This window comes from Crinia signifera, chromosome 2 (genome assembly GCF_055691185.1).
Source record: "Crinia signifera chromosome 2, ASM5569118v1, whole genome shotgun sequence".
In the NCBI taxonomy this organism is placed as follows: Eukaryota; Metazoa; Chordata; class Amphibia; order Anura; family Myobatrachidae; genus Crinia; species Crinia signifera.
The window spans coordinates 51,560,645-51,577,665 of record NC_139218.1 but is presented as its reverse complement, the minus strand read 5'-3'; the positions used below and the strand labels follow the sequence as shown (position 1 = coordinate 51,577,665).

Sequence of the window (17,021 nt, the reverse complement as noted above, 5' to 3'; positions counted from 1 at the left end):
AAACGATTTAGAGTTAGTCCTCCAAGACGTGTAACTTAAGTTATTCTGTATAAAACTGTAGACTGGCCAATGGCAGGGCTGCCATCAAGGGGGTACTTTCGGCACAGCTCTCCCGGGCCTGACCACTCTGACAGAGAGGGAAGGGCCCAGGCCATTCATTCCACCCACTGCACCCTACAGTCATGCCCTACTGCCTCTGCTGGGCTGCCCTGCTGAAGCCCACTGCTACCGGAGTGCTTCTAGAGGAACGCAGGCTTCTCCTACACATGCGCTTGGCTCTGAGACTTTGGTAAGCATCTTACAGTGATTATTGGTACTGCATATATCTTATATATTTGTATTACATTGATTGCGCTCTGTTTGGGGAAGCATATAGCTTGCTAAATTTTAATTATGCCACCTTCATGGGCTGGCTACAATGGCTCTAAAATCAAACATTTGGGAACCCCCCTCCAGAAGTCCTGCATTTACCCCTGAAAACCTGGTGCTAGGGATTCTGACCATAGGGATCCTGCTGTTGGTATCTGACTGATCCTGACTTTTGGTATTTTAATGGCATTCCTTTGGTGAAGTTTACAAAGTTCTATAATGTTTTTAGTGCCCCCTGTCATCCGGTGACTAGACGCTGTGCACATACGCACAGTGTCTATTCCCGTAGCAGAGAGGCTGGGGGCTGGCCAGCAACTTACAGAGCCACTGGTCAGGCCCCAACAGCGGGCCTCACGGGAATGATGTGATTTGTAGGCCAGGCCCCCTAATTTCGGGAGCGTGCAGCTGTCCCTCTTTGCAAGGCTGACAAGTTGGGAGGTATGGATACAGCACGTTTCTTTAAAACATACAACTTTCGTTGAATTAAACTACTGACTGCAAACTTTCTCTTAAAAATGATCAGAATATAAATTTACCTCCACCTGGATAACCGCCTGCTCCAACTGTATGAGAAAAGAATACATTGTAATTAACCCTTTGAGTGCCAAGTGAATGTCGCAATAGGTGTGAAATTTGCCAAACAAACATTTTTATTCATCAGAATGGCCTGTAATGTTTACCTGATATAGAAAATATAATCTTTTTTTAACACAACATTTTTAATTTGAATTTATAGAACAAATGTGAGCGACGCTGTCATTTTTAGTGGATATTTTGCTCATCTCTCACAGAGATGTTGGCGCTCAAAAGCTTAAGTGCGGCAAACTATCACATTCACAATGCCATTACATTACATGTGTCCCCTTCCCTTGAGGTTGGAGTGTTCAACCCAACTTGCAGTAAGTTAGGAGGTGTTTACTCTGTCAGTGGCAGACTGCCACATCCAGTGGAGGCAAGTGCCTCCACAGCTTGGTGCAAGAAAATGGTATAGGAGGAGGCATAGAACATTAAAAGCATGATCCCGCCCAATGGGAGTGTACACGCCCACTATGTTTCAACCTCACTGTAGATTACTGTAGTCATGCATGCTGTTCCAGTGCCATGGCAACTGAGCGCATTACGTCATGCAGAGGGGGTGGGCCTGTTAGTAGAATTGCTGCAGTGCCCAGAGCATTCTGGGGATGCTCTTTGGGTCTGTTAGAGCTGTTAAGTTTACAGGCATCTTAATAATGATTATATGAGTACTTAATGCTGATTGGCTTAGTTATTATATGCAATTATTGTACAGAAAACTGTAGATAATACAATAAAAAAATGTCATAGGTTAAAAGTTAAATTTAATAGGACTAATAATAGTTTTCTTTAGAAAGGAACAGACGCAGTACTGTATTACAGCTATTGCTTTATATCAGCCAGATAAGAATGCTGGAACGAGCAGCTGCCAATTAGCTCTCAGATGTTCCTTACACTACACAAATATGTAGCCTGCATATTTCTGAGATAACAAAAAGATCATTAATAATCCTGACAATTATATGGGTCAATCCAGTTTCAATCCCAGTATCATTAGCCGTGACCTGAGTTTTGGAATGCCTAGTGTGGAGAAGTACATTAAGCAGTCATGTCTCAGATTAAATATATGGCACTTCCTTTGCCAACACAGCATGGACACTCAATGAAACACAAGTAAATAAACTTCCACGGTGATCTCAGATGTACTCTCCATCTGGGAACCCAATGAGTAGAGTACTGATGTGAGAAATGCAATGTAAGTAGCCATACCCTCCAACATGACCCATTCCATTAGGTACAAAATGCTCTGTTCCTGGACTTCCCTGCCAGTGGCAGTTGCAGATGTGAGCCTGCAGCACAGTCCAATATTCAAAAAGGGGAGCCACACCGAACATCACTGTCCTGGACTCATTGACAGTTGATGTGACCCCCTCTTTGAATTTTGGACTGTGCTGGAGCCCAACCTCTGTAACTGCCACTGGCAGGGAAGTCCAGGAACTGAGTATTTTGTACCTAATGGAATGGGTCATGTTGGAGGGTATGAGTAGCAGTCCCAGACAGAGCCATAGAGAGCAGTGCAATGGGGTGTGGCCTAAATAGGGGGGCAAGTCCACAATCCCTGGAAAAATACATATAACGTAAGCTAATTGTAGGGGCGCTGTTGAGATCAGGATTGGGGGCAGAGGTCGGGGAAGGCATCTTACTTTTTGTTAACCGGGAGACGAGTCCCTCCTCCTTGCCCGGCACCAACTTTCCAGTGATATTTGGGAAGACGGCGCATGTGCACTAGAGAGAAAAGACTCTGGTACAGTGCCATAGCCTGTTTTCCCATAGATGTCACTGGGAAGATGGCACTTCAGAGGAGGAGGGACCTGCTTCGCAGATCAAGGAAAGTATACTAAGGAGAGTAGGTGGAGCGGCAGATCTAGACCAATGCTGAAACCCTTCAAACAAAATCAGACCAAAGTAATTAGTATCCCCCCCCTCAGTGCCAGTGCTGATGGCAGTGAAACCTCCTTTGATTGAACAATTTATTTATATTTGTGTATTTTTACCCAGGAACATGCAAGCTTCTTTAACAATAACTCTCATTAATCTACTTACTGCAAACTTTTCCTAAAAATAATCTGAATACTGAATAAGAGGTTGAGGAAGCTTACCCCCACCTGGATAACCGCCTGCTCCAACTGTGAGAGAAGAAAACAACTTGTTAATAAATGACACAAACTACATATAATAATAACAATAGCTATCAACTGCCACTATTTGAGTGGACTGTCCCTCTCTCCTGATATCGCACTGTTTGCCCCAACTTGCAGGAGGTGGAAGGTATTTAAGTGCCACATGCAATGGCGGCATTGTAGCCACAAAATGGTGTGGGAGGCAGCCTAGAAGTGCTGATGGCAGTGAAACCTCCTTTGATGGAAAGATTTATTTATATTTATTTGTGTTTTTTTTTATCAAGGAACATGCAAGCCTCTTTAACAATAACTCTCATCAATCTACTTACTGCAAACTTCACCTAAAAATAATCTGAATACCAAATAAGAGGTTGAGAAAGCTTACCTCCACCTGGATAACCGCCTGCTCCAACTGTGACAGAAGACAACAACTTGTTATTAAATGCTACAAACATTGTAGCCACAAAATGGTCTAGAACATATGTACTATCATGCATGCCCACTGGGGGGCATGATAACATCCAACACACCCACTTTGATGCAACCACTCCCCAGAACACCCACTTTGATGCAACCACCAGAACATTGCAGTCGTGCTAGTCAAATTGTCAGAAGTGTTTAATCCCAAATGCAATAAAATTTAATATTAAATAGAAACCAAATTTGATCTCCCATATTGTAACATGTAAAAATGATAAATAATAATTTGAAAATAAACAACTATAATTTTCCTGGTATAGATACTTTGATTGCAGTGAACACAAAAAAATACTTTAAAAGTTAGAGTTGAGTGATATTGAGGTGAAATGTTGGACAGATTCAATTCCACTTTTGAATAGACCGGTTCACATTGGTGCAATTTTCTTGCGAAACAAACTTAGACTTCTGCTTTTGTATCGCCAAGACATAGAATGCCCAATTTAACACTGTGCTTTTAAATTCCCTTTTTGAGGATTCTATAGTCTATAAACAATGGTGGGACAATGGTGGGTACTTTATTCTGTTGCGTGATGTGGTTGGGGAAAGACTGAACATACATGAGGCCAAGCCTGCTAAGGCATGTGGTAGACTGGGAGGTGATGTGTCAATCCTTAGAGAGAGATAAGCAGAGAGAGATAAAGTATGATTCAATGAGCTGTTGTTATTCAAACCCAGGGCCAATGCACGAAGCTTAAAAAAGTGATAATGTGGACAGTGATAAAGAAACAGCCAATCAGCTCCAACTGACATGTGCAAGCTGTGTTTAAAAATGACAGTTAGGAGCCGTGTGGCTGCTTGTTTATCTATCTACACTTTATCACTTTTTGAAGCTTAGTGCATCTGACCCAAAGTCTATAAAATGGCATTAAAAAGCTGATTGGTTGGTTCTCTGCCCTTTGCTATACCTCAACCTCTGTGTCCAAATGAAGGAAGAGTTGAAAATTCTACAGTAGCATTTTTAACATTTTGCTTATCTCTACTTTAATGGGATAATGTAAGAATACACACCTCCTGTAGGAAGACCTCCAACGCCATAACCACCTGTAATGATAAGTGTATGGACAAATAAAGAATGGTTTGCTAAAACTACACAGATGGCGAACTTAAGCGGCTGCCTACTCATTAGATAGTGTAACTAAAAGGATAGCACTCGTAGCAGCTGCTGTTAGCCCGAAGGCTGGAGGTGGCCTCATGGGCCCCTAGTTTGGGCATTGACTGCACTACTTACCATGTAGTGTAGGGTAGGACCACTTAGCGCATATAAACATACATCTATAAATTGTAAGCTTGCGAGCAGGGCCCTCCTGCCTTTTGACTGTCTGTAAATACCCTGTTTGTTGTCTCCTTTTGTAAAGCGCAACGGAATATGCTGTGCTATATACGAAACTGATAATAAATAAAATAAATACAAAATGTACATTATGATGATATATGTGCTGGATGGTTCCCCCTAGGATCTGCAATGCTGTCTACAAGGTGCACCAAGCTGGACCTGGAACTCAGCATAATGGTTGACACACTCCTAAGCCCTCCCGCAAACTACTGTGAAACTATCCAATGGGAGTCTGTTGGCGGGCTTAGAAGGCTAAGACTCCTATTGGTTAGTTTCACAGGAACCTGATGGTGGGCTTAGGAGTATGTGAAGCCTTCACTGATTTCTAGATGCCGCATGTCTTCTGATGTATACCCGGGTGAACAATCCAGCACATATATGACATACGTAATAACATGTATGTTTATATGTGCTAAGTGGTCCCCCAGCACTACATGGTCCGCGCAGCAGCCCAGAGAATGCAGCCGCCGCTTCTATGATCCTTACTCACCTCCATTTTTAGGTGGTTTAGCACCCAATCCACCAACACCTGGCAACAAAAGATATAATGATTAGACCTGATAATAGACTGGGGACCCCATTATAATGCTGACAACCTCAAACATAACTGTGTTCTATAATAATATTAGCAACAATCATAATAATGGCACATGATGTTTTTGGTTGTTGGAGAAACTTAAATATATTTTAGATTTCATATGAACCAGTACAGTATTGACTATACTACAAAGTTAACACATCTTCATTGTATAATTGCAAGTCTTTTGTTTAAAGAGTAGGCAACATGTGGTCCCAATTTGAAAACTAAATATTAATATAATGAACTAAAAACAAATTAAAAGGTCGTAATAGAATTATTTCATCTATTTCCAGATTATAACTAAGTAAAATAACCTTAATGTGTGACTGTATTAAGTGCTTTCTGTATAAACAAAGCCACAAAATAATAATGCGCAGTTCTTGTGATTACTTACCAGCACCAGGAACACCACCAGCTCCAGGTATACCTCCTACGCCAACCCCCGGCACACCACCTACTCCTGGTAAACCGCCTACACCAGCTCCAGGTACACCTTATGAATAAAGGAGTCAGTTTACTTTCCATTTCACTATTACAAAACAAGCTCAAACATTTATTTAACGTATAAAAATTATATTTTTTTTAGTTTATTATAACCTTATACTGTATTACAAAGTGTCTTGAAAAGTGGAATTGATTAGCACAAGTGAGTGCTTTTTTTTGCCAGGGGATGCGGTTAAAATGCGGGGGACACAGGATTCCCATGGAGTTAAGCACCAGGTTGTTGTTAGGGTTAAGCACCAGGGAGGATTCAGGCTGTGGGAGGGGTGGGGTAGGATTAGGGTAGAAATACTTACCATAGAGGTCTGGAATCTGGGTTCCAGATGGCAGACAGACAGTCGGGATACCTACAGTCATTACACCAACGGCAGAATCCCGACTGTTAAAACCCTGACTCTCGGGATCCCAACAGCCACTGGGTATTCTCCCTCGTAGAGGTCCACAACCCCCATAGAGGGAGAATAGAATAGGTGGCAAGCGTATCGAGACACTGTGCCCGCAAGGGGCTTAGTTGTGCCCCCCCTGCTGTCTGAGTCTGGGCAGTCAGGATCCCAACATTGGGCTAATGACTGTCAGGATCCTATTCCACACTCCTGGAATCTAGCTGTCTGGATTCTGATGTCGGTCTTCTGACTGTCAGGATCCTGACTGCAAGAATTTCGAACCTATCCCCTTGCCAGAAGAGTCCAAATTCTTGGTCACTTTTTTTTTATACCAATGTTCTAAACAACATCTATTTCACTATTATCAATGTATTTGTTTTGTAACTACTACATTTGTTTTTTGTATCATAAGATTTATTTATTACCAGTTATTTATATATGGCACACAAATTCCACAGCGTTGTACAGGGAATATTTGAACATTCATATCAGTCCCTGCCCCAGTAGAGCTTACAATCTATATTCCCTACCACATGTACAGACATTATAGGGTTAATTTTGTTGAGAGCCAATTGACCTACCAGTATATTTTTTGATTGTGGGAGGAAACCGGAGTACCCAGAGGAAACCCAGATTTATCTTTATTATTTATTTATTGTCTTTTATTTAAATAGCGCCAAAGGGGATCCGTAGTGCCTTACAAAGGACATATATACAGAAAAGTAAAAGATTCTGATTTACAAAACTTTTCAGAACATGGGATACTGGATACTTTACATAAACATTGCTGCCTATGCCAGGGAAGGATTTATACCCCTCTGGGGCCACAAGTAGATTATCAGCAGTTTCTTCATGGCACCCCTAGGATAAAAGTTTTTTATGGATACATTTTGGAAAAAAAATACACTATGTAAATTGCTCCTACCTGCCATCCAGGTCAGTACAGTTATGCTTATGATTGTCTACATGTTTTATGATTGGCTGCCTTTAGCACTATAACTTTGACCATGAATAATTCGATTTGGTCCTGGACCACCAACCCAAGGCACCTCTGCAAGAGGCTTACGCCACCCCAGGGTGCCCAGGCACACTGTTTTGGAACTACTACTCTATTCAATTAGAAGTCTCCTCAGTGCACAGGAAATTGAGACTATTTCTTCCAATAGGGATTGTCTGACACCCTAGTATCCACTCTAACACTTGTACCTGATGTAGTCTACTCCTGGTGAATGCCAATCTAGCTGTCAGTAGGGCTTACCCTTTCAGTCCTTAGTCTGCTGGTGGAGTCTGAATTCCAGTGTGACGGACCCAGGGCTGCCGCTTGAAATTGTGGAGTTTGGGACTGATTTCTAGTCTGGACCCCCCCCCCACCCCGATAACACATAATAAACTTAAAACAAAAACTCTGTGCGCTTGTAACCTGCTTACTTTCGATTTGATGCTGGCAGTTTGTACACAGAGCAGAATCCAGGAGACCTCTCTGTATGCTACATTCTCTCTCTCTTTCTCTCCCCAGGCAGCGGCAACACTCCAGTCCGCAGGCTCGAGAGTCCACACCTTCTTATGTGCAGCCTGCATGCCGAACCAGTTACTGATCTGCAGGCTGCTGCTTTAGCTGCTATTGGACAGCTGAGCCGTCACTCAGCTGTCCTGCTCTGCAAACAGGTTCCTGCAGCCGTGGCTGTCAATCAGGGGTTTGGGGAGCGCAGCTGCAGTGCCGCAGATCAAATCGGAGGAGAGATCCAATCTGTGGTGAGTGATCCGATCCGGCTCTGGTCAGGGGGTGCGGTGGGCAGAATAAGTGGCCCAGGCCTTCCCCTCTTTGTACCCACAGCACCCTCCTAATGGCGGCCTTGGCTGGACCACATACAGTGGCCTGGTTGCCACAGTCTCTCCTGGGTGCAGCAAGACATAAGCAGTATAATGTACCCAAATTTTCTACTCTTCCAATAGGAGAGGAGGCTCTATGTTGTCATTGGGGCACAGTGTGCCATATTGACGGTGCAATGTCCTTGAATGTGTTTTGGCTGTTACTGGCCTATTTCATGGATTCTACAGCCTGTCCTTTTTCACGGATTCTGTCAACAGTCCCCTGAAACCGACCCTGGCCCCTAAGCGAGTGCTTTGGTTGCAAAGTGGTAAATCCAATACTGGCCTATTCAGTTGCATAACCTGTACAGCAGTGCTAGCTGAACCCAAAGGCTCAGTGCAGCTGATGCTGGTGGGGAAGAGATGATGGTATAAGTGATGGAAGAAAATTCATATGATGGAAGAGGGCCCTGCATAATAGAACTTACAATCTATAGGGAAGGCGCAGATAGCTAGGGTGACACATCACACAGAGAAGAGAGACAGCTAGGAGAATAGAGCAGTGGGTCAAGATGAGAGCTGGAAGGCTTTAATAAAGAATTTCGATTGAAAGCCTACATGGAGCTTTAGAGAGAAGAAGAGAGTCTGATCCAGAGAGAGAGAGAGAGAGAGTTCAAGTGGTAGAAAGCAGCAGCACCAGCAAATAAATCATGGAGGAGGAATGGGAGGAGTTAATCAATTGGGAAGTACGGTGGCAGTCAAAGGTCGGTAGGTGGTGGTTGAGGGAGTTGGGAGCATAGAAGTAAGGGGGAATGGGATTAGGTAATTAGGTAAAAGCTAAGATTGCACAAAAACAGACAATAAAACAGAATTTTCGCACCCAACTTTTCTACCTTTAGATGTTATAGGGATATATAGCATTTTTATTGGGATTATTATTTTTGGATGAGGCCAAAACAATAAATTGTTAAATGTATTAGCAGCTGGAAGAAAGGGGGGCAGGATATATATAGGATTAGGCTAGCAATGATTCCCTTACCTGTTAAAACTTTAGGGCAAATTACATGACATGCTCTTTTCTATGTTAAGAACTTTTATTAACACATTCAGACTACACAATTCAGCAAGAAAGGATCAATGGACATTTGTGTCCCCATAAAGAAGATGGCTAGCAGATTAGAAGCAGATTGTTATCCTCTGGGTAATGACACAGTCATTTGCTTAGTTAATGCTGTTACGCTGTTACGCTGTTACGGTTATGGCAAGCTAGACAGCAACACGATTGGCCAATACCTCCAGAGGCCATGCTATTATACACTCACCATATTTTGGAGGCTTGCCTCCAGCCTGACCTCCCTGTTGAGGTATTCCTAATAAAACAATTGTGATTCATAAGATTCCCTAAGAAATATTTCACATAATTGCTGATATTTGGTCCACTCAGACCTACCTGCGCCTGGCTGTCCATTATATACACCTCCAGGCACCAATCCGGGCACACCACCAGGAATACCACCAGCACCGGGGATACCGCCACCTGCTGTATCATAACGGACAGTTAGAAAACTCTTCATTTCACTCAATTCTGTCTTTTTACTATTTAATATAATTGTTACGAAATAAATTCAAGGTGAAAACACAACTCAAGAGGGCATACGTAAGGATACAATTTTGCACACGTGCATGATGTTGGGCGATCTCAGAAGTTTTTTGAAGCGGCAATCATTTACAAGGCATGTTTTTGTCTGGAAAAGGATTGCCGCTTTAAAAAAACATCCATCCAAGATTATCCGGCTTCCCGCACTTCCGCCAAACTCAGACCCCATTACATATGCCGCAAAGGGCTTGTTACACAACAGTATCTGACTGTTTTAAGTTTTAGTTTGTGTAAGAGATTAAAATGATTGGTTCCTACAGTATGTACTGCCAGCATTATGTTACAAAAACATCTTCATTTTTGTTTAAAAAATATATGAGCTTTAATCTAGAGTGCCCGCGAGTAATCATCATGACACGATGTTAAGGGACACATCTAAATGAAGTCAGGAAAGGAAATGTAAGTTCTTTTGGCATTCTTAATTTATTCCATAAGGGGGCCTCAGAACAGTTATTATTGTTCTATAGTTATAGTCAGTGATGTACGGTAAGGTTAATGGCTGATTAGTCACTGGCTAATATCAGAACCAGATTCACACACACACACACACACACACACACACACACACACACACACACACACACACATATATAATTTAGTAAATTTTAAAAATACAAACAAATTATAAGTTATAAAAATCTACTATATACTATCTAATAATGTTTTATAGTCATATCTCTGGAGAATAAAGGAGTATGACATGTGAGACTCTGACTTCACTGACTGCACATCACTGGCTTCAGTCCTGTAATAGTGTTATTTGCCGTTGCAATCCTACTGTCTTATACTACAATGTGTTTTATCCATTATAAGTTTTTGTTTGGGGTCAGATAAGGCCATGTGGGGGCCAGTTCAGATGCCTTTGCCAGCATTTACATGGCATTGCTCCCTCTCTCTCTCATTTGGAGGTAAGTTAATTTGATTGACTCATTGTATTTATTAATGACTTTTTGATTAAGTGAAGAAATGCAACATAGGGGGTATTCAATTAAACATTGGCGAAACATGAAAAAGTCAAATCAGATGCAATTTTGTCAAAAACATGTGGATCAGTGAGTACTTCGGCAATCTATATATTTATCAACCATGCTGGATTTTTCGACGGTCCAAAGATCGCCACTTTAATTGAATAAGTCGAATGTCAAAAAGTGCAGAAACTTTGTAGAGAGGGAAGGGCCGACCTTTTAAAAAGTCATCTAGTGTATACGGGGTATAAGAGTCGTTGGGCCAGATGTCACCGCCTCCAAGTTTTTATTAAGGGGCAATCATATATAAGGCATGATTTTGCCTTGTAAACGATTGCCCCTTTATAAAAAGTCCGGTTTTTCTCCTGCACGGCTATGACATCTGTCCCCTTAAGTCCGTTGGATCCATATAGACGACTGAATGAGTGTGAAGTGAAGTATGTATACAGGACTTTAGACTGCTTTGATAGGTTACTGATACTTTGTAATATATCATAAGGATAAGAACAATAAAGGAGCAGATTTGACCCGTCAGTAAGGCAGGGAGTAAGAGTGGAGGGTTATAAGTACGTAAGGAAATACAGGGACTCACCACCATATCGTCCTGCTTTAGCTGCGGCTTTGGCTGCAGCTCCCTGAGAGCCGACCCCTGGGTACAGAAGAGGGAGTACAGTAATTAGACATGACAGGGCTTCGCACGATTAGAACAACACCTGCCTCATTATTATGTCACACTATAGATTAACACTACAATTTGCCATAAACGCATAAAGACAAACATAGGAAACTCATTTACAGTGGATATTATGCATATTTTTTTATTTAGCACCTTCTAGAAAATCAGAGATTGAATTTGATTGGTTGCTATGGGCAACATTCCATCCCATCGTAGTAAATATACCCCTTTGTAAGCAGCATTCCTCAAGGCCAGGGATGAACCACTCAAATACAGATGCTACTATGCATATGTTGTCTTATATCTCTCCCTTAGGGCCAGATGCACTAAGCTTCAAAAGTGACAAAATGGAGAGTGATAATCAACCAGCCAATCAGCTCCTACCTGACTTTTTTCAAACAGTCTGTGACATGTCAGGCAGGAGCTTATTGGCTGGCTGTTTATCACTCTCCATTTTATCACTTTTGTAGCTTAGCGCATCTGGCCCTTAATGTTGATGTATACATCCTTGAATTAGCTGCTATATATACATTGTATGCAATATTCAAAACACATGCTTTACCTTCACTTTAATGCATGTAGAACGTAAAACATAACACTAGTGAGTCTACTACAATGATATATCGCCTGGAATTATCTAGGGACTACATGCTATGGTTACTAGAGGTTAAATAAAAACAGGAGGCTGTCAGGAAATGTGCTGCACTGTGTTCCAAGCAGAGGGGTTCGGTTTCATTCCTGAATGGCGAATTAATGAATTGAAATATAGTTTTCCCATGCTGTGACATAACGTTGTACATACCAGTCCCTGTTGGGTATCCGGCTTTGCCGCCAGCTCCTGCACCACCAGCACCATAACCTGTAATACAAGGACAGCACTTATGGTGTGTTATAAAAGTGTCGCTCAGTAGAAGCCACTTAATGCTAAGGACTATTGGGGTAAATTAAAGAAGAATCGAGAATATTTATTAACATTCTGTTTGACAACTATAACCTTTTGTTCTCCATTTCTTAGTAGACAGTATATCCAATAATCAGGTCCCACTCAATGGTCTGACATCATCCGGTATGAAACTGTTTTACATTACTGAGTGAGTCATAGGAAACAAATTACCCACAATCCTGAATTGAGAACTAACAGGCACATTTATCAAGGGCAAGAAGGCCTCCTGGCCACTTTTCGGACCCTCAGTACTATTGCCCCCATTAATCCTTTCTTTCTTGTCTTGGTATACAGTATATTCATACATGTGCTCTGCCATATGCATAAATCTTACAACTTTCCTTGGTCATCATCTGACCAGAAACCTCTTTCACACTCTGCATATTCTGTAGAGGGTAAAACAGTGTTTTTACTGCTGATGGGGTATTTATTTTTGCTTTGCCCATATGCCCACTCAGAGCTACCATTGTTGCAGCAGGTGCAGAGCACCAGGGCCCCTGAGGACCAAAGGGTAGGGTCCACTGCTGCCCCTGTCACCCTCTTCCTGTCTCCCACTGTTTGTCCCTGTCACACTCTGCCTCCCCGTCTCTCTCTATCATCCACTGGTGTTACATATTGTGAATTTGGGATTGGATGGAGGAGGGCGGCCCAAATTACATTATTGCACCCGGGCTCACCACCCATACTGCAGCAAAATGTAATCCACACGGATAGTGTGAACTGGTTCAAGCATGTGCTTATCCCCAAAAACTGGCCAAGTTGACTCTTTCCACTTCCCTCTGCTGGCCTTATAATATTTTTCATGAATGAGGCGATTTTCTACTATGGAGAAAAACAAATATTCTTACTGAGGCATTTTACAAATACGACTCTATTCAGTTGTCAGAAGCCAATAAGGTGGGTGTGCGTAACTGACACCCTTATTTATACATTTTTAGCTTCTCCATTGTGCAAAACATGTAGCACCTCTTTTTTTTCCTATGAGACCAAAAGTGAAGGGAGGAGAACATTGTAAGTAGGGTGGCCAATCCCGTGCTCGGGATTGTCGGGAGCCTTGGATTTGGCCCCAAATTTGCCAGGATTTGATCATGGGATTGGAGTCTCCAATCCCATGATTTCGGGATTAGACTGCGCAGTCTAATGCCAAGCAGCATCTGAACACTAGCTCAGATTCTGCCCAGCTGCTCGACACGGTCAGAGGTTACGATGCACATCAGGTTGCGCTGCCTGCCCGCCACATCCCCGTTCTCAAGTTCCTGCCTCACCCATGGATACCACGCTCTGCTGCTCCCACCTGCTCCCAACTCTGTTCTGCCGCACCAACCGGTATGTAAATGTGTGGATGGTTGCGTTTTTTTTTTATAGGAAGGCCAATCCCGGGATCCCAGGAATCCCAAAATTGATCATTTCTTAATCCCAAATCCCTGGATTGAAAAAATGCCCCCGGTATTGGCCACCCTAATTGTAAGTGTATTGGTTAATGTTTCTATGTTGCAATCAATGTATGTTAGTGGAATAGGTTGCCACGATAAAAAGGAATAATAACACCAATACCTTGGCTGAATTAAAAAAAGTAATTAAGGAAACATATGCAATATCTTATGTACAAATGAATACTGTTAATATTCTCCAGTACAAAGCCACGGTTCCAAGATCTCGGTCAGACCTCACCACTGGCTGCTCGGAGAACGGTGCAGATTAGAAGGCTATTAATGTCAGCCACACTCATTACATGTCACAGTGAGTTATAAATTATTTTCACATTGGCCAGACACACTGTAGTTTTTTTTTTTTTTTTTGCTTTTACATACTTTGAACATTGCTGCGTATACTTGTATAGAAACCGATGCATGCCAGGAAACATACAGAAATAATAAGCGCGGAACATGTTTATTTATTCCTGCGCTCCTACAGGACTCAGCCTGAGCCTGTACAATGTTACATGAACTAGAAAGCAGAACAGCACCCCTCAATGTGCTGACATATGAGAGCATTTTCCAAATGTCTATGTGGCCATTATTATTGTTCCAGGAAGGGTGGACCCATTTGTTTTTTGAACGTTCAGGGAGGTGAATAAATTATTCAGTACACTTACTGCCATATCCTCCAGGTACTCCTGATGTGTATGGAAGCCCGTATCCTCCTGACAATAGAAAAGGTTTAGCATTCAGAAGAAAGGCGTAATCTGCATATGATCTTCTGCAATTAGACATGTGTAGTCTCTGCTGTCTGTATGAGGATTCGCCACTACGTGGACTTACATCATACAGGCTGGTAGACATAAGCCATGGACAACTTAGTAGTAGCATACTATACTATATCACCATCACTTTTAGTAATTGTATCTTATAGTGAAACGTACATGTGACACTCATCCACTCACTGGTCATCTCCACATTGGACTACTGTAATTTTCTTCTATCTGACCACCCTGACAAATGCTTTTCTTCACTCCAATCTATTGCCAATCTATCGGCTCATCTTCCTCTCCAAATGTCCTATGTCCATTCCCCTCTACTACAACTCCTACACTGGCTTCCCTTTCTCTTCAGAATCCAACAGAAGCTCTCACCCATTCCTCTCCCATTTACATCTCTGACCTTATTTCAGTTTACACCCCCACCCATCGGCTTCACTCTACAAATGTATGCCCCCTCTCCTGCATACCAATTACTTCCTACAACCGATTTTGCACATGCTACTCCCTATCTCTCGAATTCTATAGTTATCCCATCAGACTCTCCACCTCTTTGCAAACCTTCCAATGGGCTCTCAAGGGCCACTTCTTCATGAAATCAAACCATCTCTCATTCTACCCCTCAGTTCCACTCTCACTGTCAACCCAATCTATGTCACCATTGTCTGTCTGCCCCTCCTCTTTAGAATGTAAGATCCCACAAACTGGACTCTCATTGGTTATGTAGTAGGTTTTAGGTGCTGCTTAACCCTTGTTGTGCCTTATAAATAATAATAATAATAACTATTTGGAGGAATATTATTTACAGAACTATGCTGAAACTTCTCTCCTCTCCTATGGACAGATGACCCCAATCACCAGTAATACAATGTCAGTCATTGGGCCAGATGTACTAAGCTTGAAAAGTGATAAAATAGAGAGATATAAACCACCAGCCAATCATCTGCTAAGTGCCATGTCACAGGCTGTGTTTGAAAAATGACAGGTAGGAGCTGATACAGTATGTAGCACAGAGGGCTTTTATAATTTATAATATTAATATTTTTATTAATAATTTGCCATCTAATCAGTCCTTAGGAACTGGCAAAATGATCTGTGGGAGAGAGACCTATTCCTAGCACTCTATTTTAGCTAATAAAAATACATATTGCGCTCTCTTTCATTGTCTAGTAGGGTTGAGAGACATGAGAGTGTCACTAACAATGGGCCTTATTCTGATCGGTGCGGACAAACGTGCGTACGTTCCAAAACAACGTACGCTATCCGTACGCGGCCGTTGGGGTTAAGTCCACCCACAACTCAGCCGCATACGTACGGCCAGAAACAACGTTGAAGGGGAGTGGCGTACAAATGTGCGTACGCCAACGTACACGGACGGGCCAGCCCTTACACTCCGACAACTGGCGTACAATTGAGCGTACACCACCGTTTACGGACGTCTCTCGTCCGTCTTCCCACCGACTTCTTGCGGCTATCTGAGCGTACGCCAGCTTGCACGGACGGGTCCCTATTGTTTTCAATAGAAAAGTCAGCTTATGTCACCGCTCGTGAGACTGAGCGTACGTCCGTGTACGCTGACATACCCTTCACATATATGGACCTGCAAATCTTGCCTTTCAACTATAATTATGAAAATTAATTAATTGATTGAATTAATTAATGTGCAAAATAGTGGCCATGGGCTTAAAACATTGCTGAAACATCCTTTGTAGGTGTTAGATGTGGTTTATGTTATTGTATCCTAAATACAAAACCTATGTTTGTATTAGAGTGAACACGTTGACACATGTCGACTTGTGTAGATTGAGTGTGCTACTGTGTAAAGTCTATGAAAGCACGTAGTGAATGTGTATAACTGTTTAACAAATACCTACCTTAGCATATATAAGCAGGTCTTAAAAAGATTCTTACCTTAAATTAAACAAACCTTTAAATGTAGAGAAGTATAGAAAGATAAGCTTCCAATGTGTTTGAGTGATGTGTGTGGCTTGCAGGTAGTGAAATCATGGTTTGGACTTAATAGACTGCAGCATTGGTTATTACATTCAGGTGTATGTGTTTGGTAGTAAGCAGCGTAAATTAGCAAACCCAGGCGCACGCTGGCATGCGGTATCTGTAGGGGTGGTTTGAGATGGCGGTTGGCGGCCGCCTGTTTTGTGTCCGAAATGAACGGTGCTGTAGTCGATCGTGCGGTAGTAGCATCGCTCATTTTTGGTGCACACCCCCGTGTACGCCCATATTTACGCCCATTTTCCCTCATTATTTCGGCCGCTCCCCTCATCACGCCCCTATGCCGCCCCAATGCCCGTACACTCGCGTATAGTTTTTTTCGCACGTATAGACCCGTCCGTAAGCATTGTGGAGTGTTCGCGCCTGCGCATTAGCGAATGTACGCATGCGCAGATCATTAAAAATCCCGGGACGTCCGCGTACGG

At 42.4% G+C, this 17,021-nt stretch overlaps 1 protein-coding gene across 13 annotated transcripts in view; it reads right to left on the bottom strand.

Moving 5' to 3' along the window:
• Nucleotides 1-17,021, bottom strand: part of ELN (elastin) — an 84,900-nt gene that overhangs the window by 16,812 nt on the left and 51,067 nt on the right. For 6 of the 13 annotated variants that reach the window (XM_083172061.1, XM_083172055.1, XM_083172062.1 and 3 more), the window contains 11 exons: nucleotides 14,485-14,532; nucleotides 12,249-12,305; nucleotides 11,363-11,419; nucleotides 9,599-9,688; nucleotides 9,471-9,518; nucleotides 5,850-5,948; nucleotides 5,366-5,404; nucleotides 4,551-4,583; nucleotides 3,448-3,474; nucleotides 3,042-3,068; nucleotides 906-932 (listed from right to left, as the gene is read on the bottom strand). In XM_083172061.1, coding sequence (XP_083028187.1) covers nucleotides 906-932; nucleotides 3,042-3,068; nucleotides 3,448-3,474; nucleotides 4,551-4,583; nucleotides 5,366-5,404; nucleotides 5,850-5,948; nucleotides 9,471-9,518; nucleotides 9,599-9,688; nucleotides 11,363-11,419; nucleotides 12,249-12,305; nucleotides 14,485-14,532 — 552 coding nt within the window. The remainder of the gene's footprint in view (nucleotides 1-905; nucleotides 933-3,041; nucleotides 3,069-3,447; nucleotides 3,475-4,550; nucleotides 4,584-5,365; nucleotides 5,405-5,849; nucleotides 5,949-9,470; nucleotides 9,519-9,598; nucleotides 9,689-11,362; nucleotides 11,420-12,248; nucleotides 12,306-14,484; nucleotides 14,533-17,021) is intronic. The other 7 variants (XM_083172057.1, XM_083172058.1, XM_083172059.1 and 4 more) reach the window with 5 other exon arrangements.